The sequence below is a fragment of the Meriones unguiculatus genome, chromosome 10 (assembly GCF_030254825.1).
Source record: "Meriones unguiculatus strain TT.TT164.6M chromosome 10, Bangor_MerUng_6.1, whole genome shotgun sequence".
Lineage (NCBI taxonomy): Eukaryota > Metazoa > Chordata > Mammalia > Rodentia > Muridae > Meriones > Meriones unguiculatus.
Genome location: NC_083358.1, coordinates 82,826,700 through 82,843,574, shown reverse-complemented (window position 1 = coordinate 82,843,574; position 16,875 = coordinate 82,826,700). Strand labels below are relative to the sequence as shown.

The 16,875-nt window shown below is 46.5% G+C and overlaps 1 protein-coding gene across 3 annotated transcripts in view; it reads right to left on the bottom strand.

Annotated features, from left to right (window-relative positions):
- Synpo2 (synaptopodin 2) overlaps positions 1 to 16,875 on the bottom strand; it is a 148,134-nt gene that overhangs the window by 18,907 nt on the left and 112,352 nt on the right. For 2 of the 3 annotated variants that reach the window (XM_060392799.1, XM_060392800.1), the window contains exon 4: positions 12,825 to 15,046. The exons of the other annotated variant lie outside the window; for it this stretch is intronic. In XM_060392799.1, coding sequence (XP_060248782.1) covers positions 12,825 to 15,046 — 2,222 coding nt within the window. The remainder of the gene's footprint in view (positions 1 to 12,824; positions 15,047 to 16,875) is intronic. 3 annotated transcript variants of the gene reach the window in all.

The following is a 16,875-nucleotide window of genomic DNA, read 5'->3' as shown; positions in this document are numbered from 1 at the left end:
CAGCTACTTTCTGATTGGATCTGGGTACTTCTTCCCGGGAGGGATTCACGCCTGATGTTATAAATTTGGTCACTAATTCAAGGTTAGGGAGTCTAAGGAGGAACCTGTTGCCTCAGTTTTGCTAAATGCTCAGGACTTCCAAATATTTAAGTTTATACATATAAACTTATGCCGTGTCTTAGTCCAAGAAACTTCTTTTTGTGGTAGGCAGTGGCTAATGTGAAGGTTTTTAACTTGTCAAAGTGCTAAGAATAAGTGACTCTTGGGTATTCATCCCTAAAGAAAACATCTGTATCAACCTCTCCTCAACCAAGGCTCAGGGAACATCGTCAAAATGGGGTCAGAAAGAACCTAAGAGCCACAGGGTATGAGGAGAGCTGTGAAATTCGGTCTTCTGGACATGACATGGCCATTGCACTTAAAGACTGTGATTAATTCACTTTAAAAGCCCCTCTGGTTCAAGTGCTAAGTTTTATCTAATGATATCTTTCTGTGGTCATCTGAATAAGAATGGCTCTCATAGACTCACATTTGAAGGTTTGTTCCATAGCTGATGGAACCATTTGGGAAGGATTAGGAGGTGTGGCCTTGTTGGAGGTATATCACTGGGGGTTGTTCTTTGAGATTATAGAAGTTTTGAGGTTCTCAGTTGGCTCTTTCTCTGCCTGTGTCTGTGGATCAGATGTAGGCTCCCAGTTACTGCTCCAGCGCCATGATTGCCTGGCACCGTGCTCCCTGCCATGATGGTCTTGGACTCTAATCCTCCGGAACCATGAGCCTCCAGAGTAAATGCTTGCTTTTATAAGTTACTTTAGTGGTGGTGTTTCATTATGCCACAGAAAAGTAACTAAGACACTTTCTCATTTAAGGGAATTTGCAGCCTGATGGTGGTGGCACATACCTTTGATCCCAACACTTGGGAGGCAGAAGCAGGTGGACCTCTGAGTTCAAGGCCAGCCTAGTCTACAGATTGAGTCCCAGAACAGCCAGGGCTACACAAAGAGACCCTGTATAAAAAATAAATTAATAAAGAAAGAAATAAGAAGAAAATAAAATTTACAAAATCATTTCATTTTAAAGAAAAAGGAATTCCATAAAGCAGTTGGGGATTTTCAAATGAATGACCAATTTTCTGAAATAGATAAAGAATAGGTACTTTTAGCCTAACCACTTCTAAAGATAATTACACTATCTAAGCCCTTATAAACATAGAGGGAGGGAAGCAGAAAGGAGAAAACAGAAAACCTCCATAATGTGCATGTCTGAAATACTTATGCACCTATCCATTAAAAAAATAAATAAGCTGGAGAAGAAGTGGGAAAGAAGGCATTAACAAATAATCAAAATGTTCCTCTCAAATCTGGTTTTATTTGTGGCTTGGGAGTCATTTTATCTGGCCATGGAGGTTTGCTACTTTTAATCCCAGTACTCAGGGAGGCTGAGACTAGAGAAGAAAGAAATAGTATACCTGAGAGATGGAGTCTGCCATACTATTTTTTGTTTTGTTTTGTTTTGTTTGTTTTGTTCTGTATAACCCTGGCTGTCCTGGACTCACTCACTTTGTAAACCAGGCTGGCCTCAAACTCACAGCGATCTGCCTGCCTCTGCCTCCCTTAGCGCTGTGATTACAGGCATTTGCCACCGCTCCCAGCTTGCCATACTTTATTTTTTTTTTTATCTATGTGTCTGTCTGTCTGTCGGTTGAACTCTCTCAAGCAACCTGGAAAAAAAAAAAAAAAAAAGGAAGGAAAGAAAGTATAGCTAATTAGCATTCAAAATGCTTCAGAATTCTTCAGCTTAGGCTGATAGTAATGTTTTGGTCACTGCCAGAGAAATTTCAGTTAGTCCTTAGTACGAACACTCTGGAGTTAGCGGGTCCCCGAACCTAGGGCAGTTTTCTTGGACAATCCTTTCTCCAGGAGATTCGAAGGGGGTGAAGGGGAGGATGCTACAGAACTAGGGACTGTCCTCCTAAGTGATAAAACTACGATTCTATTTCTGAGGAGCAGCAAAGGACCTCTTTCAGTAAAACTAGTCAGCTGCTGAGCCACAGCCTTTGGAATGGCGGCCTGGGACGCTCTACGAGCGGGGAAGAGTCTGCTGCCACCTAGCGGACGTTAGACGCTACGTTTGCGTCGCCTTCTCCGCAGCCTCAGAGCCCGAAGGATCTGGCTGTCCTTGGCGCGCAGAGCCCACAAACCATTAAGAGTCTTAAAGAACAAAGCAGTTAGTATCAAAATCACCCGTCGGCGTGTTAGAAGACAATTTCCCGGCTCCAGACCTAGTAAGTAAGCGCCCAAGCTGTGGTCGTGCCAATCTTTATTCCCCTGCGAATGGAAGTTGGAAAACCATGCCATAAAACGCCAGAAAGAGAGCCAGGCATGGTGGTGCGTCCTGTAATCTCACACTTAGAAGGCGGAGCCAGCAGGGTTCCGTGGAGTTCCCAGCACGCTGGGCCACGGAGTCAATCCCTGTCTCCAAAAACGCAAAACAATCCCCATCAAAATATCCCGGATAAATAATAAAAAAAAAACACTGAAAAGGCAAAAATAGTTTACTCAAACACAGGTGCTATGTACAAAGGAATTAGTTTTGCTGAGTTGATAAAGTGCCAAATTAAAATTAAAATCAAACCTTTGGAGTGATGTTTCCTTTTTGTTTTAGTGTCACGCATGAAATTGTGCTAATTCAGCAGTTTAGTTCCTCGTTGGTTCGGTTTGAGATTGGGTCTCCTGAAGCTCAGGCTAGTTTACAGCCATAGCTGAGGGTGACCTTGAACTCTTAATCTTACTGCCTCTACCTACCACATACTGGGATTACCAGTTTGCACCAGAATGGTGGCTTCAGCAGGCGTGGCCTATCTCAGATTCCGGCATCTAAGGAGCTCATATTACAGTCAGCCATATCTGACTCAAGCAGGCCAGGTGGCCAGGCCACCGTCCACTGGTGTCGAGAGTGATTTAAGAAAAGAAAGGAAAGGAAAGAAAGGAAAGGAAAGGAAAATAAAAGAAAAAAAGAAAAAACAAAACAAAAAAAACGGAAACCTGATTGTGAAGCGAAAGATTCTCGCCTTCAGCTTCCCCCTGCTGTATAAACCTGTCGGATTTATCCTGTAGTGACTCTCAAGCTGGAATGGGTGGTTGTTGAGGGCATTAATGCATTTGAAATACACTACAAGAAAAATGACTACGGGTAAGCCAGTTCAAGACCCAGCTGTGGCTTTGGGATTTTTGTTGTTGCTGTTTGGGGCCCAGTTGTGTTTTGTTTTTAAAGTCTGTCACAGAAAGGAAACCAAGCTATGTCAGTTTAATTAGACTTGAAACAAAAAGCATTCTGGATCCGAATAAACATTCCAAATGGAAGCTTGTTTTGATTTGTGATCGGACTTCTGCTTCTGACTCAGAAACCCTCTAGAAGTACCAGGAAATCCACAAAAATTCCCTGGGCTTGAAAGGCATCTGGGATGTTCACTCCCTCCCTGCATCTCTTCGGAGATTGGCTTTCATGCCTTCTGGGTGGAGAGGAGAGGGTGAGGGTAGGGCGGGCTGGGGCCGGGTGGGGCGCTTGCTCTGTGGAGATGGTTTTACTGTGTTTATGGAAAGTAACCATTCCTCTCAGGCAAGGAGATCAAGTACAGCAAAATAGGATGGGCTGTTGGCCCTTTGTCCTCCCAGGGAGCTGCAGCAAGCCTCCAGACAGTGAGCTGCAGTGGATGAATGAGTCAGAGGGTGTTGTCAGAACACTGAAGGCATGGGACAGCTTTAGGGAAGGAGTGCTCCATTTTATAAATGATGGGCCTATTTAAGCTTCAGTGACCCCACTGGACCCCCTATTCTACTTTGAGAATATATTTGACTTACAAATACCTCTCCCCAAAGAGTACTCTCCATATTGCTAAATACATCACATTTGCACTATTGATAGCAGTCTTTTGAACTGAATAATATACCAAAATGTCACAGCAGGTCACTGAAACTATGCCAGCACACCTGATGACTGCAAAGCAGAAAAATGAAAAGCAGGCGAGCGAAGAGTAAGATTACAGGTTTGGAGCGGTGGAGGTGGGGGAGGGGCGCAAACATCTGTAGGTGAAACACTGGGTGAGGTGTGAGTTCAAGGATATCCCGGGCCACATATCGAGAACATACCTAACACAAGCAACAACAGAAATCAACGAAGACACCTCAACTATTTGGGGAATTAGATTCCTGATGACAATACGGGATTTATACAGACACTAGACAGGGTCTCTCGCCTAGGTTAGACTCAAGCTCTTTGTGTGGACTCAAACTTTGGGTCCTGCTCTTCCAGCCTTAACCTTCAAGTGCAGGCATTGCAAGCGTGCTCAAACACACCTAGTTTCATAACTGGGGACTGACCCTTAGGCCTTATGCATGCAGCCAAGCATTCAACTAACTGAAGGACAGACATTCCATCCTGCTTCTCCTGGTTCTCATTTAGTGGCTTGCAGTTTCCTTAAAAAAATGGGATCCACACAAATCTTGTTCGGTAACATTTCCCTGCGAAATTCTCGAAACAGCAGCTATTGTCTGTGGTGTGTGTGTCATTAATAGAATAGCAAGAGCCAACATTCACTAAGCCAGCGGTTGCTCTATACATACTCTGCACAGGCATTTGCGTAATCTTCATTTTACAGCTGAGATACACCATAGGGAGAGGCAGAATCATGTGCTGAAAGCCTTGAAACTTACAAGATACAGGGCTAGATTAAGATGAAGGCAGTTCAGCTCTAAGGCCATACTCCCACCCACCCACTCCCCTTAGGAATGACTTCTTTTTATGTATTTGTGTGCATGTGTGTCTGTGTGCTATATGTGTGCAGTGCCACCAGAGACCAGGAGAGGGCAGTGTATCCCCCGGAACTGGATTTACAGTTAGCCTTACAAAGTGGGTGCTGGAAATGAAACCCTGGTCTCCTGGAAAAGCAACCAGTGCTCCCGACCTCTAAGCTGTCTCTCAATCCCTGAAGGACACGCTCTTCACCAGTATGAAATGGGCATCTGGTTGGGGAATGGTGGCCTACACTTATCATCTTAGCACTCAGGAAGATGAGGTGAGGCGAGTTTGCAGGGCAGCCTGGGCTTTGCAGTGAGTCCAAGTCAGTCAGGAATACACAGTGAGACTTTATCTCAAAAATAATAAGAGGGAAAGATGCCTCTGTGTGCTCAGAGTGTATATGCGTTGTCTCGTGTACTCCCACATGGAATTTACATAAGAAGTGATTACCTTTGATCATTGAGCTACACCCCACCCCCAAATCACAGGGTTTATTTTGTTGTTGTTGTTGTTTTAAGATTCTTTCTGGTAGATTTTCCTGAAATGTAAGCTGAAGACTATGGTTGCTGGGAAGTATTTGACAGGGATTGTGCTAGCTAATTAACTGGAAAAAAAAAATTCCCATAATATCGAGCTGTTGGCAAAGCTGTAGAGCATTTTCTTAATTAGTGAATGCTGTGGAAGGGCCCAGCCCATTGTGGGTGGTGATGCCGCTAGGCTGGTGTTCTGTAAGAAAGCAGGCTGAGCAAGCCGTGGGCAACAAGCCAGTAAACAGCACCCCTCCATGGCCTCTGCATCGGCTCCTGCCTCCAGGTGCCAGCCCTGCTTGAGCTCCTGACTTCTTCAGTGATGAACTACAATGTGGAAATGCAAGCCAAACAAACCCTTTCTTCCCCAACTTGATTTTGGTCACGATGTTTCATCACAGATACAGTAACCCTGACTAGGGTGGGGATATGTGTGTGGTGAGGGATCTCCCAATGGGGTCTGCATAGCAGGAAGGACTTGATCCCTCCATGGAGAGCCAGGGTGGCTGCTGGCTCAACCGGAAGTGTTGCTCTCACAGATCCTAGTGACAATAACTTGTGTTCTTTGAAGCACTGAAAACTGGAGAGTCCTTCATTCTTCTTCTTCTTACTGTTGAAATGCCCAAACTTACCGGTTTTGAAGTAACCCAAGTTTGGTCACTACTTAATGGGAAATGTCTTTGAATTACCTATAGCCAGGGTTAGGGATGTTTCCTTTTGTGCAGTCTGCAGTTTTCTACTTGTGCTTCTCCTCCCCGGCATCACCATCCTCCTCTCTCAGGCTTTGCTATGCTTCTATTTTACTTTTTCATTGCAGAGATTGAACCTAGAGCGTCACACATGCTTGGCAGGTGATCTACCACTGAGCTGCATCTCTAGCCCCCATTCTATCTTATAAATCACATCCCTTGCCTAGACAGTGGGTGTAACCTAGTCATACAACCTGACTGCCAGGGACAGCTTTTTTTTTTTCTTCAACTTATTTTCATTTTTGACAAGCTGTCACAGTATATGAATTTATGGGCTATCTTATGATGCAAGTAGGAGGGCTTTTAAGGCCAACCACTATATCCAATGCCATTTATACAGCACAGGGAACTATATGGTGAATTTGCTTGCCCAATAGCAGGTCTATGGGGTGAAAGTACAGGGTAAAAATCATGTGGTCTTGTATGGAGAGTACAGGCTTGGCTGATAGGCATCTATCTGAGCCTCGTTCACTATCCAAAGCTCAGAACTTGCACAAAAACTACATGAACTCTTCTGAACCAAGAAAAAAATGAAAAATATCTTAGTGTGGTTGGTAGATCTCAATGATAGGCATTTGCAAACAGAGGGAAAGATTTTCATCTTTATTTCCCTTGTTCAACTTTCTATTGGACTGTTAGACATCTTGTCAACCATTCTGAGTTTCAGGTACTTCATAAAGCAGAAAACTGCCTTCCTTCTTGAGGTCATTCCAAGGAGTGAATGTGGTGTGGCTGGTTGGGAAAGCAGGCTGCTCAGTGAAAGAGGAGGCCCTTAGTCCTGATTTGACTTGATATGCCAGGGTGGGGTTGTGTTTGGGATGTAAAATGAACAAACAGCCTCGGTGGAGCATGCCTGTAATTCCAGCACTCGGAGAGGCAGAGGCAGGCAGATCTCTGTGAGTTTGAAGCCAGCCTGGTCTATAAAGCAAGGCTACATAGAAAAACCTTATCTCAAAACAAAACAAACAAACAAAAGCAAAAACCCCCAAAAAACCTGTGTAAAATGAACAAATAATTAATGAAAAAAAAAAAAAAAGGCAAACTGCACACTGAGTTATCCATGGCATGCTATCTCAGTGTATGACCTAGGGCAAGGCCTCTTCTAGCTTTTGTGCCTTAGAATCTCATCCACAGTCCATAAAACGGGCATAAAAGGTGCTTTTACCTCCCTTACCTAGATTCCTGGTCCAAAGGATAGTGAATGAAAGACACTCAGCGGACTCAGGGCTAAAGGTTTGGAAAGGTAAGTATTTATCATTACAGTTTATATAAAATATACCACAGACTTCTTGACATACAGCAGATGTTTAGTATGTTAATTGTCCCTTCTACTTTCTGCCTTCACTCTAGTCCTCAGAAGCTGTGACACCCTCTGAATCATCCCTGTGAATGGCTGCCCCAGCTTCCATCCCTGTGAATGGCTGCCCCAGCTTCCATCCCTAACTGCCATTCTGATAAAGACTATAAGTCTTCCTTCATTTGGTGTTTGAAAACACCATTCCCCCATAACGTGTAACAAGACACAGCACTCTTTGATGTCAACTTCCAAGAAGAGCATTTTTCTGTTTATGCCTACAAGGCGCAATTTTTTTTTCATGCCGGGTCAACTACAGTCCTTTGACTTTAATCTGTTTCTCACGAACATACCAGGAACGTTTCTTATGGAGCAGAGGAGGCGGAAACTGTGGGGTCAGATCTTTGCAGTGTGCTTTGAACATTTCCGAGTGTTCCCTTTGGCAGAGGGAGGAAAGAGAGAGTGTGTAGGCTTAGGGACTCTGAATTAACAGCTTGGCAGTGATAAGGCACTCTGAGTGTATACAAACAGGGCAAGAATGAGATAAACAAAGACCACGACCAGGATCTTTACAAGTTAAAAGTAAAAAATAAAAGCAAAAAACTAACGCGTGCCCATAATGAAAAAACAAAACAAAACAAAACAAAAACAAAACAAACGCTTGTAGGAGCTAGTGCAAGCCTAGCCTCTGCTCACCCTTGAATTGCACCGTTAGCTGACAACCATCTCACAAACTCAGTAATCAGATAATTGTTTAACAGGACTTGACTTTTCTCCTCACTGCAGTCTGGGGGATTGAACCCGGGAACCTGCATCTGTGTGCACAAGACACCGCTAAACCCTGATTGGACAATGTTAAAATTAAAATCCTCTTCACTCACTGGCCTCTGAGAGGTTCTCTGCTATCCGAGTGCCAAGTGGTAGCTTAGTGTACACGCATCAGACAGACGCACACTTAAAAAAATCCCGGAAACCGACTTCACGTGTCAAGGAACCAGTTGTGTCTTGGTGCTCCTGTGGGGGATGGAAGCTCACAGGGTGATGTATGGCGTCTGGTCAGCACTTTGCCTGGTGTTTGGGTCCTATGGGAATGCGCTGGTCTGTTTTGTGGCTGGAGGCCAACTCTGGCAGGAAGTCAAGAGAAGAATTTCACCCCGGCATTTTCCCAGAACACTTGTTGACTCCACCAACAGCTTTGAAGTGTTAACAAAAGTCTTGGTGTCCCACCAGAGTCCAGATGGGACCTAAGACCACCGAAGGTCACTGTTTCTGGGAACACTGGTTGTAGGAATTTACATACATACATACATACATACATACATATATGTATAGTATGTATACTTTTAAAAGCAAGAGTTGAGCGTGTTCTCCACACTTCATTCTGAAAGCATGTCAAGGATTAAGCCTTTCAGCAAACAGTCATTTCTTGATGACTCTGATTTCAACTACCCTTCCCGCCTGGCTGGTGGGGACTTGAGAGAGAGTCCTGCTGACACCAGGAACTCACCCTTAGAATGTGGGTGCTTTCGGGCTCTGTACTAAAGGACTGGCAGGGCACCCCACAAGCACTGACGACCATGAGTCTGCTGCTCTTGTGGGCTTTATTGGTAGTGCCTCAGCGAGGTTTGCGCTTTCAGAGGTAACAAGGACCGTTAGCATCCTTTAACCCAGCGACTGTAAACAGGAACGAAGCCTCGCAAGCTAATCCATCCCTTTAGAAGAGGATTGTTTGTTTTCGACATTGCAGAGGCGACCACTGATGCTAGAAAACAGGCTGTCGATGTTCTACACTGTTCTACACTGAGAGAGGTCGGCTTTAACCAAAACGGCTGTTCTCAACCTGGGGGTCACGTGACCCTTCCTCCGGGGCTGTACACCAGATAGCCTGCAGATCAGATATCTGCGTTACAGTTCCTAACAGTAGCAAAATTACAATGATAAGGTGGTGATGAAATAATTTTATGGTTGGGGTGGCCACCCCAGCATGAAGAACTGTATTAAAGGGTCACAGCATTGGGAAGACTGAAAACCACTGATCTAGAATAAAAGACATCAGCTTGTGTTAAGTAACTATTTGTAACTTAGACACATTCGCCTGTGCTTAAAATCAGCTGCCTCTTGTGAATATTAAGGATTGTTGATGTGCGTTACTGGCAACAATCATTGCAGACAGTGCCCTTTAACATGCTCTAGAATGATCACCCAAATGTGCATCATAAAACAGTTCTATAAATGTGACAGTGGGTAGTCTAACTGTGTCTTATCTGCTCCCAAAACAGAACACCTTACATACTGAAGTGTTAGAGACAGGCTAGTGAGTGCTCTTAGGTTAAGGTGTCAATGCATTTCCTCTATAAAATGGGGAGACGCTGGGCTTGTGTTTACTTACTACCTGCCTTCCTCCTGGAGTCTTCCTTGTTGTGTGGATTTCCCACAGCACTGTGTGCCTGCTGGGAAGAGAGGCCTGAGGTACTGGGAAGGAAAAGTTAGCATAGTCCTTCAGCCGGTTAGCGGCTGTGATTACCTCAGTGGGTGAAGCACCCAGTGGACGCCTCTGGGTGCTGTTCTTCAGGTGCTCCACACGAGGCACAAGCAGGGATTCACTACTGATATTGTTGACAACAGAAATCCACTTCATGAATTACCAAACACAAAGGGAAGAGGCAAGGAGCAAGCAAAAGCAACCAGCAGGAAAGAAAAGGAAAAGAAACAGAAACTGCTTTTGCAGACTCCCCATCCAGCCAACCACCTACCCTACCACCTCCACCTAAGCAAAGCCGGGACTCAAGTATGGAAATGGGTATGGTAGCGGTTAGAGCTGGAGTTCTAACTCCTACCTGCTACACTGCCATCCCTACCATAACGCCAACTGAGGGGTGGCACAGGCCGCTCCTTGAAGGAGGGAGGAGAGGAGGAAAGCCATCTTGCCCAGGGAGTTGGCCTAGTCTCCTTCCCACGCTTAGTCCTCTGGAGAGTTCCATCTAGTTTCCACCCACGGACCCTGTGGTCCTGGATATGAGACCCCTGCTACCTTCTGGAAGAAACTGTAGATACTGTGTCTGTAAGCTTGGCGTGTCTCTTAGAGATTTTTCTAGTCCCACAGGCAGTCTCTAGATCTAAGAGGGCATAGTCGTGTTAGCTGTGAACTACAAATAGCGGCTCTGCTACGGGCACCTGTCAGACCAGGACACTGCTCATTACTGCACACCACAGACTGCTGTGCACCTGGGGATACTGCTGAGTGGCTACTAGCCAGGGAACTTTCGAACCAATGATTTCACCTGTCAGCTTTGAGGCAGAGCACCCACGAGTTCTATGTCTCTTTTCTTACTTACGCGATGTCAAGAAGGCAGTTGTGCCACACTGTGGTGGCGGTGCCCACCTTTGATCCCAGCACTCAGGAGGCAGAAGTAGGTGGAAATCTTGAGTCCAAGGCCAGCCTGCTCTACAGAGTCAGTTCCTGGACAGTCAGGGCTACACAGAGAAAACTTGTCTCAAAAAAACAAAACAAAACAAAACAAAAACAAAGCAGACAAACAAAAAGACAAAGTTATATGAAATGACCCTTGTCATTTGTTCCATTAAAAAAAATACACAGCATTTAACAAACTGCCAATGCAGGCAGTAAGTGACACAAATAGTGTTGTATAGGGGACTGGTTTGCCCCCTGTATTCTACAAGAATCTTCCTAATTGATTTCCATAAAGGCAACTAGAGACCAAATAACTCCCTGTAGTTGTATCACCCCCAAATGTAATGGGGGGTTTTATAGAGAGGAAAGCGGGACCATCAGCCCTGTCATTGTAGGGCTGACCCACTGCTCATCATGTTTTGGGGATACCTAAAACTGACGATTTCACAGTGGATACTCCCAAAAAAGGAACAGAAGCTCTGCAAAGGGAAATTCAGACGCTATAAGAGAAACATCAGAGAAATGATCAAGATCAGAGCACAGTCATACCCAAAGCCTTTAAAAAATACAATGAACAGACAGAGAAGAAGGTGCTATTTTAATAGGATAGTGGAATACAGCAGAATGGCAGTGACAGAGAAGACAGGAATACGGATACATTGAGACTGAAATGGCACTGTGTGCCCTCAAACCAGGAAAGCCTTTACACGAAGTCTCTAGACACATCCCCTGCACAGAGCAGGGGGGTTTCCCTGGAGCTGTGGTAATCGCTTGCACTCCTCTACATTAACTCAGGTTGAGCATTTTCCGTGGTTGGTTACACTCAGACTTAAAATAGATATGAGAAAGGTCTTCGGGTTTGCGATCAGGAGCAGCATTAACCTCATCGCCAGCTGGACGACCACATGGCATACAACCAATCCAAGTTTACAAGGTAACCTTGTTCAAACTATGCTGGCTCATCAATACAAATAGGAAAAGAAAGGAGCAAGAAGAGAATTGCAAGGGACAGTGGAGGAAGCACTCATCAGAAGAGCAAATGGAACACGAGAAGAAAATCTGTAAGGTCACCCAGAGAGGCTCTCCACAGTTCTTGTTTTGCCTCTATGCACCAGCTCCTGTGGTCAGTAACCCTTCCGGTCCCAATTATGTGGCTTCTCAATGTAAAACAAAAGTCACGTGTGACTTCGTGTCCGTTCTCCTTTCCACGTTACTTCATTCTACTGTGCTACCCTTTGCCTCAGCTGCGGAAAACAAGCAAGTGCTTTCCATGGGCAATGGGAGATGTACTCAATAGTTCCTTAAGAAACCAGGAAGGGCCGTGGGAACCCATTCCTAAAGATAACGAGATTTCTCCACCTATCCTAATTCCTTCAAATACGTCTTTTGGAGTGAGTCGATGTATGGGAGGCCGTCTAGGAGAGGATCCAATACAGAGTAAGTGCTGTGTGCCTAAGATTCTCCTTAGGACCTATTGCTAAGCTTCATAAACCCCGGCAAGTGACCTTCTCTGCAGCAAACAGGCGCCTGAGGGGACTGAGCGGAGCTCATTCCCGTCCTTGAGAAATTTCCCATTTCCTTGATACCAGGAACAGAGCTAAAGAATGACTTGAAGGGCATCTCAGTCATGTTACATTTTCACCACATCTGAGCCCTTTCACTATGGGGGCACAGCTGTTAGGCTTCCTAAAGGCTGTGCCCCCAAGCCGGGATACCCTGATCACTGTCTCGAGGCTAGAGCATAAATCTAAGAACCCTGCTTACTTAAGATAATGTCACAGGCCTATTTTGGGAGCTTGCCGATAGTGTTAAGTGTGCAAAGAAAATAAATATATTTTAAGTCAAACTGTGTTGGGGTTTTGACCCAAAAACATATTATTATGCTTCTTGGACCCGGATTGGGAGGTAACATATCTGAAATTAAATAATTTGAGGATCTGCTAAGCATTCTTGGGGACTCAACACCGCAAACAATTCATCTCAAGCAAAGTGGACACTCAGCTTCAGCTACAAGATCACTCCTCCACAACAGACGGTTTCCACACCTGAACTGTGACTCCGCTTTTCTTGGCTGAGAACTTCGGTCTTGGAGCCACAAAATAGGACGAGGAGGAGGCCGATTCTTGTTTTGGAGAGTTGGGAACACTCACAGGCACGGGGGATGCGCTGACTGGCGAGGTGGCCTCCGCAAAGAAGGGCTGAGAGGTGTAGGCCGGGACGGAGTACACCGAGGAAGCCTGTGCATTTGTGGGCGAGCCGACCACCACCTGCCGGGGAGGAAGGGCTTGCTTCACGGCCGGGGCCGAACTGACCTTGACCATTGACTTTTGAGGGAGACCATCCTTTGAATCAGGGGGTTGAAAGGTAAACAAAGACGCGTTGAGCTGATACGGTTGGTGCTTCATGACATCCAAAGTGTTAAGCGGTTTCTTGCCCTTCTTCTTGCTCGTTTTGGAGGCCTGGGCGGCCTGCGGCTGATTCTTGAGCGCAGCCAGTGGGTAGGAGGGGGAATGGATAGGATTGTAGGCCACAGGAGGGGGTGCTCGGACGTTGGAGGAGTACTTCCAACTGGCGGGCAGGGATGGAGTGGGAGACTGGGCGCGCGCTGTGTGGGCTTGCACTGTGTCAGAATCCACCACGTACTTCTCCATCCTGGACTGCCTTTTAGCAAAGAGCTGGGCTCCTTTCCCACTCATTCCAGGAAGCTCGTTGGATGGTCCCCCTGCACCAGCATGAGCAGCATTTACTAGTGGTGTGGGTGCTGACGGCTTGGGTGTGTAGGTGTGGCTGACTACTACTGCTTGGGGCCCTTTGAAGGGACCAGCCAGGTTCAAGGCGCTCGCAGGCCGGGCAGGAGGGCAGGAAGGCTGGGCTATTTTGATGGAGGACACAGCAGTCACCTGCGGTGGGTTCGGTGGGTTTGATGTGGGAAAGGCAGGGCGCTGGGCTGGAGCCACTCCCGGGGACCAGACTGGAGAAACTGGGGTTCCTGGCTGGGACGAGGCGGAGGACTTGACCGCAGGCTTCGGAGCCACGGGAGGTGGGGTCTTCTGCTTGGCAGAGTTTTGCATGAAGTTACAGGCCTCTGCACCCAAACTGAGGTAGTCTTCTTCCGGTCCAGAATCTCCTCCGGCTCCAGTGCCTCGCTTGCCTTCCGCGTTTTGAAGAAGCGACAGGAGTTCCGGGTTGGGGTTCACTTTGGTTTCTTTGAAGGTAAACATGGGTTTGGTGGTGCCCCGCCTTTTGGCCTCCTGCAGGATTCCCGTTCTCTTCGCCGGCACCGCGATCCTCTCGTCGCGGGAAGCTATCTGCTCGGACGGGTCGTAGAAGGCTGGCGGTGACCACGGGGCGGGCTGCGGCCACGGCGGGGGCTGCGCTGGGCCCGCGCTCGGGCTGGAGACCCCCCTGGAGAAGGCGTCGGGTGGGGGCGAGACGGCAGAGTAAGGCGGCGGCGCAGGCAAGTCCGAGACGGGGCTGGTGGCGGCCCGCGCTGGGGAGAAGGGGGCGGCCGGCTGGTTGGCGGTTCCCAGGAAGGGCCTGGCGGTGCGGTTGGTCGGGGCCACCCTGTGCGCCCCCGCGGCCTCGGGCGCCGCGCCGAGGCCGTTCTGCTGCGGCACGCCCACCCGGAAGGCGCCCTCGCTCACCGAGCTCTGCATCCTCGCCGATTCCTCCTCTCGCCTCCGGTAAGAAGTAGTCACGGTCCTCAGGCCGTCCATCTGGGGCGCGGCCGGGCCTCCGCCTGCCATCCCGCCCGCCGCCATCGTCGTCGTCGTCGTCGTCGTCTTCTCCTCTTCGTTCTGGGCCGCGAACTGCTCCATCCTCTCCCTCCTCTTGGCAAACATGAGCGCCCCCTTGCCCGTGGTGTCCGGCAGCATCTCCATCCTGTCCCCTCTGTTCTCGAGTCTCTTCTCGATGTCCACCAGTCCGGAATCCCAGTCGAAGTTCACCACCTGTGCGTCGTCGCCGTCGTCGACGTCCGACGGTAGCTCTTCCTCCACTTCCGACTCGCTCGTCCCAAGAAAGGCAACTTCACCTACTTCGTCCCTGTCACCTTCTTCCTGGTCCTCCTCCTCCTCCTCTCGGTCAAGCTCTCCGGTACCGTAACTGACGAGGGTGTACTTCCGGGCCCTCCGCCTGCGCTTCTTAAACATCAACACCCCCTTGGAGTTTGGGTTGGGAGCATCCGTCAGAAGGAGAGCGATGCTTTTGCATTTAGACTTTGCTTCTTTCACTTGCTTCTCAGACAGACTTTCACTCCTCCTGAGCCCTGGGGAAAGTGCACAAATTGTACTGGGTTGATGAATTGCAAGGAGTAATGCACAGACATTGATCCCCGATGAGTGAAATGAATATATAGAGATATGAAGAATTCTTATAATTTGTTACAGAAATAAGAGATCTAACTCATTTAATTTTTTTAATTCATTCCCTGTGCCCCCCCCCCCCCAGTCTCTTTGTGTGTTCTGGCACATGATTTGGCACTGAACTACACCACTTTTATTGTCAAATTTGTGCTTATATAATAGTAACGTATAGCACAGTCTAATATCTTGTTCCATTTACTCATATAAACACAGCTTTATATATGCTGACTTAGAACATAGATCACACCTCACCACCCCAACCCCAAGGGTTCTTAAGCTTCATGAAAAACAGGCTTAAAAGTGCCAGCTAACAGGATATGATTGGACTAAAAAGAATATACTTTAGGAATGGAACATGCTTTAAGAACAAGATGTACTTTGCACGGCCATATTTAAAAGTTAAAATGTTAGAACTGAATGTTTCAATGCAATGCATTTAAATATTTAAGTTTCTTCTCTTTTACTTTGACAACCACAAATCTTTCCATTGAGCTACTTGGTTAACATAAAGTCATAATACTGAATTAATGATGCACAGTACTGAGTTAATTAGTGGTATTTCAGAGTACTATAACACTGTGAAAGTCTATCATAAACTCACAACAGCTACACAATTTTGTAAACGTAGCAGGCTCCTGTGAATACAATGCTGTTTAAGTTACAGAAAGAATAAGTGTAAGCCTTGGAAAAGCTTAAAAGTTATGTGACTTGAGAACTTTGAAACTAACATTGAAGCTGATGTGGGAATTATACCACTAAAACATAACTTGGCAGTTTTAAAATGGCAAAAGTTTACGTTTTTATTTTATTAGGAAAACCAAATTAATGCTAAGTTAATTTATAGCATCAATTAATTGTAATCATTTTTTTTAATTGTAATCATTTTTAATGAGCATGATCCACAAATAATTTTTTAACCTCTTGAGTTAAAGGAAGATATGAGAAGAATTAGATATTTCATGTGTGGAACTTGTTGTTGTTAAAAGTCAGACTTGATTAGTTAAACAACAAAAAAGAGGAGGGTAACTGTACACATGTTTTCCTGGTTATCAAATTTTGTGCAGACAAAATAGTCCAAAATCTGGCCATTACTAAAGAATGATTCTTTCTTGACTAGTGATGGTACAGCTTGTTACTGAACTGACAGTAACAGCTGCATGGTTGTCTGCTCACTGCCGACACGAGAGATATGCACATGCGGCCCTAACCCTCAGGTTTAACACGCTATGTATGTGAGGGTGCCTAAAGCATGAGGAGTGGCCGCCGGCACTTGCCAACAGAGCTACAAATGGCTGTGCTAAAAATATGCACCCGAAGGAACAACAAGGGCTAGAAAGGCTGATGTCCTGCTTCGAGCATGCAAGTTCGCTGCCATTGTGTACCGGTCAGCCCTTGCAGCCCCAAAGTAAACCCTGAGGTTGGTAAAACAAACTAACTAACTAACTAGCTAACTAAAGAAAAAGAACTGTGCATATGCAAGAGAAATAATGACGACACTTGACTGCTATTCTTGACCTCATCCGGTCTATGGCCTCAGCAGTGCAGGTAAAACCAGATGCCAGCAGAGGCCTTGGGTTAAGCACATTTCCTATGGAAGAGCACTGAGCTGCCTTCGCAGGGCCCTGGAGACTTAGGTCTGGAAGGCGGTGAAGCTGCCGAAGAGGGCTGCCACCTAGTGAGGCTTACACAACAGCAGGGATCGTGTAACTGCCGGGCGCCACACATGCCCCTG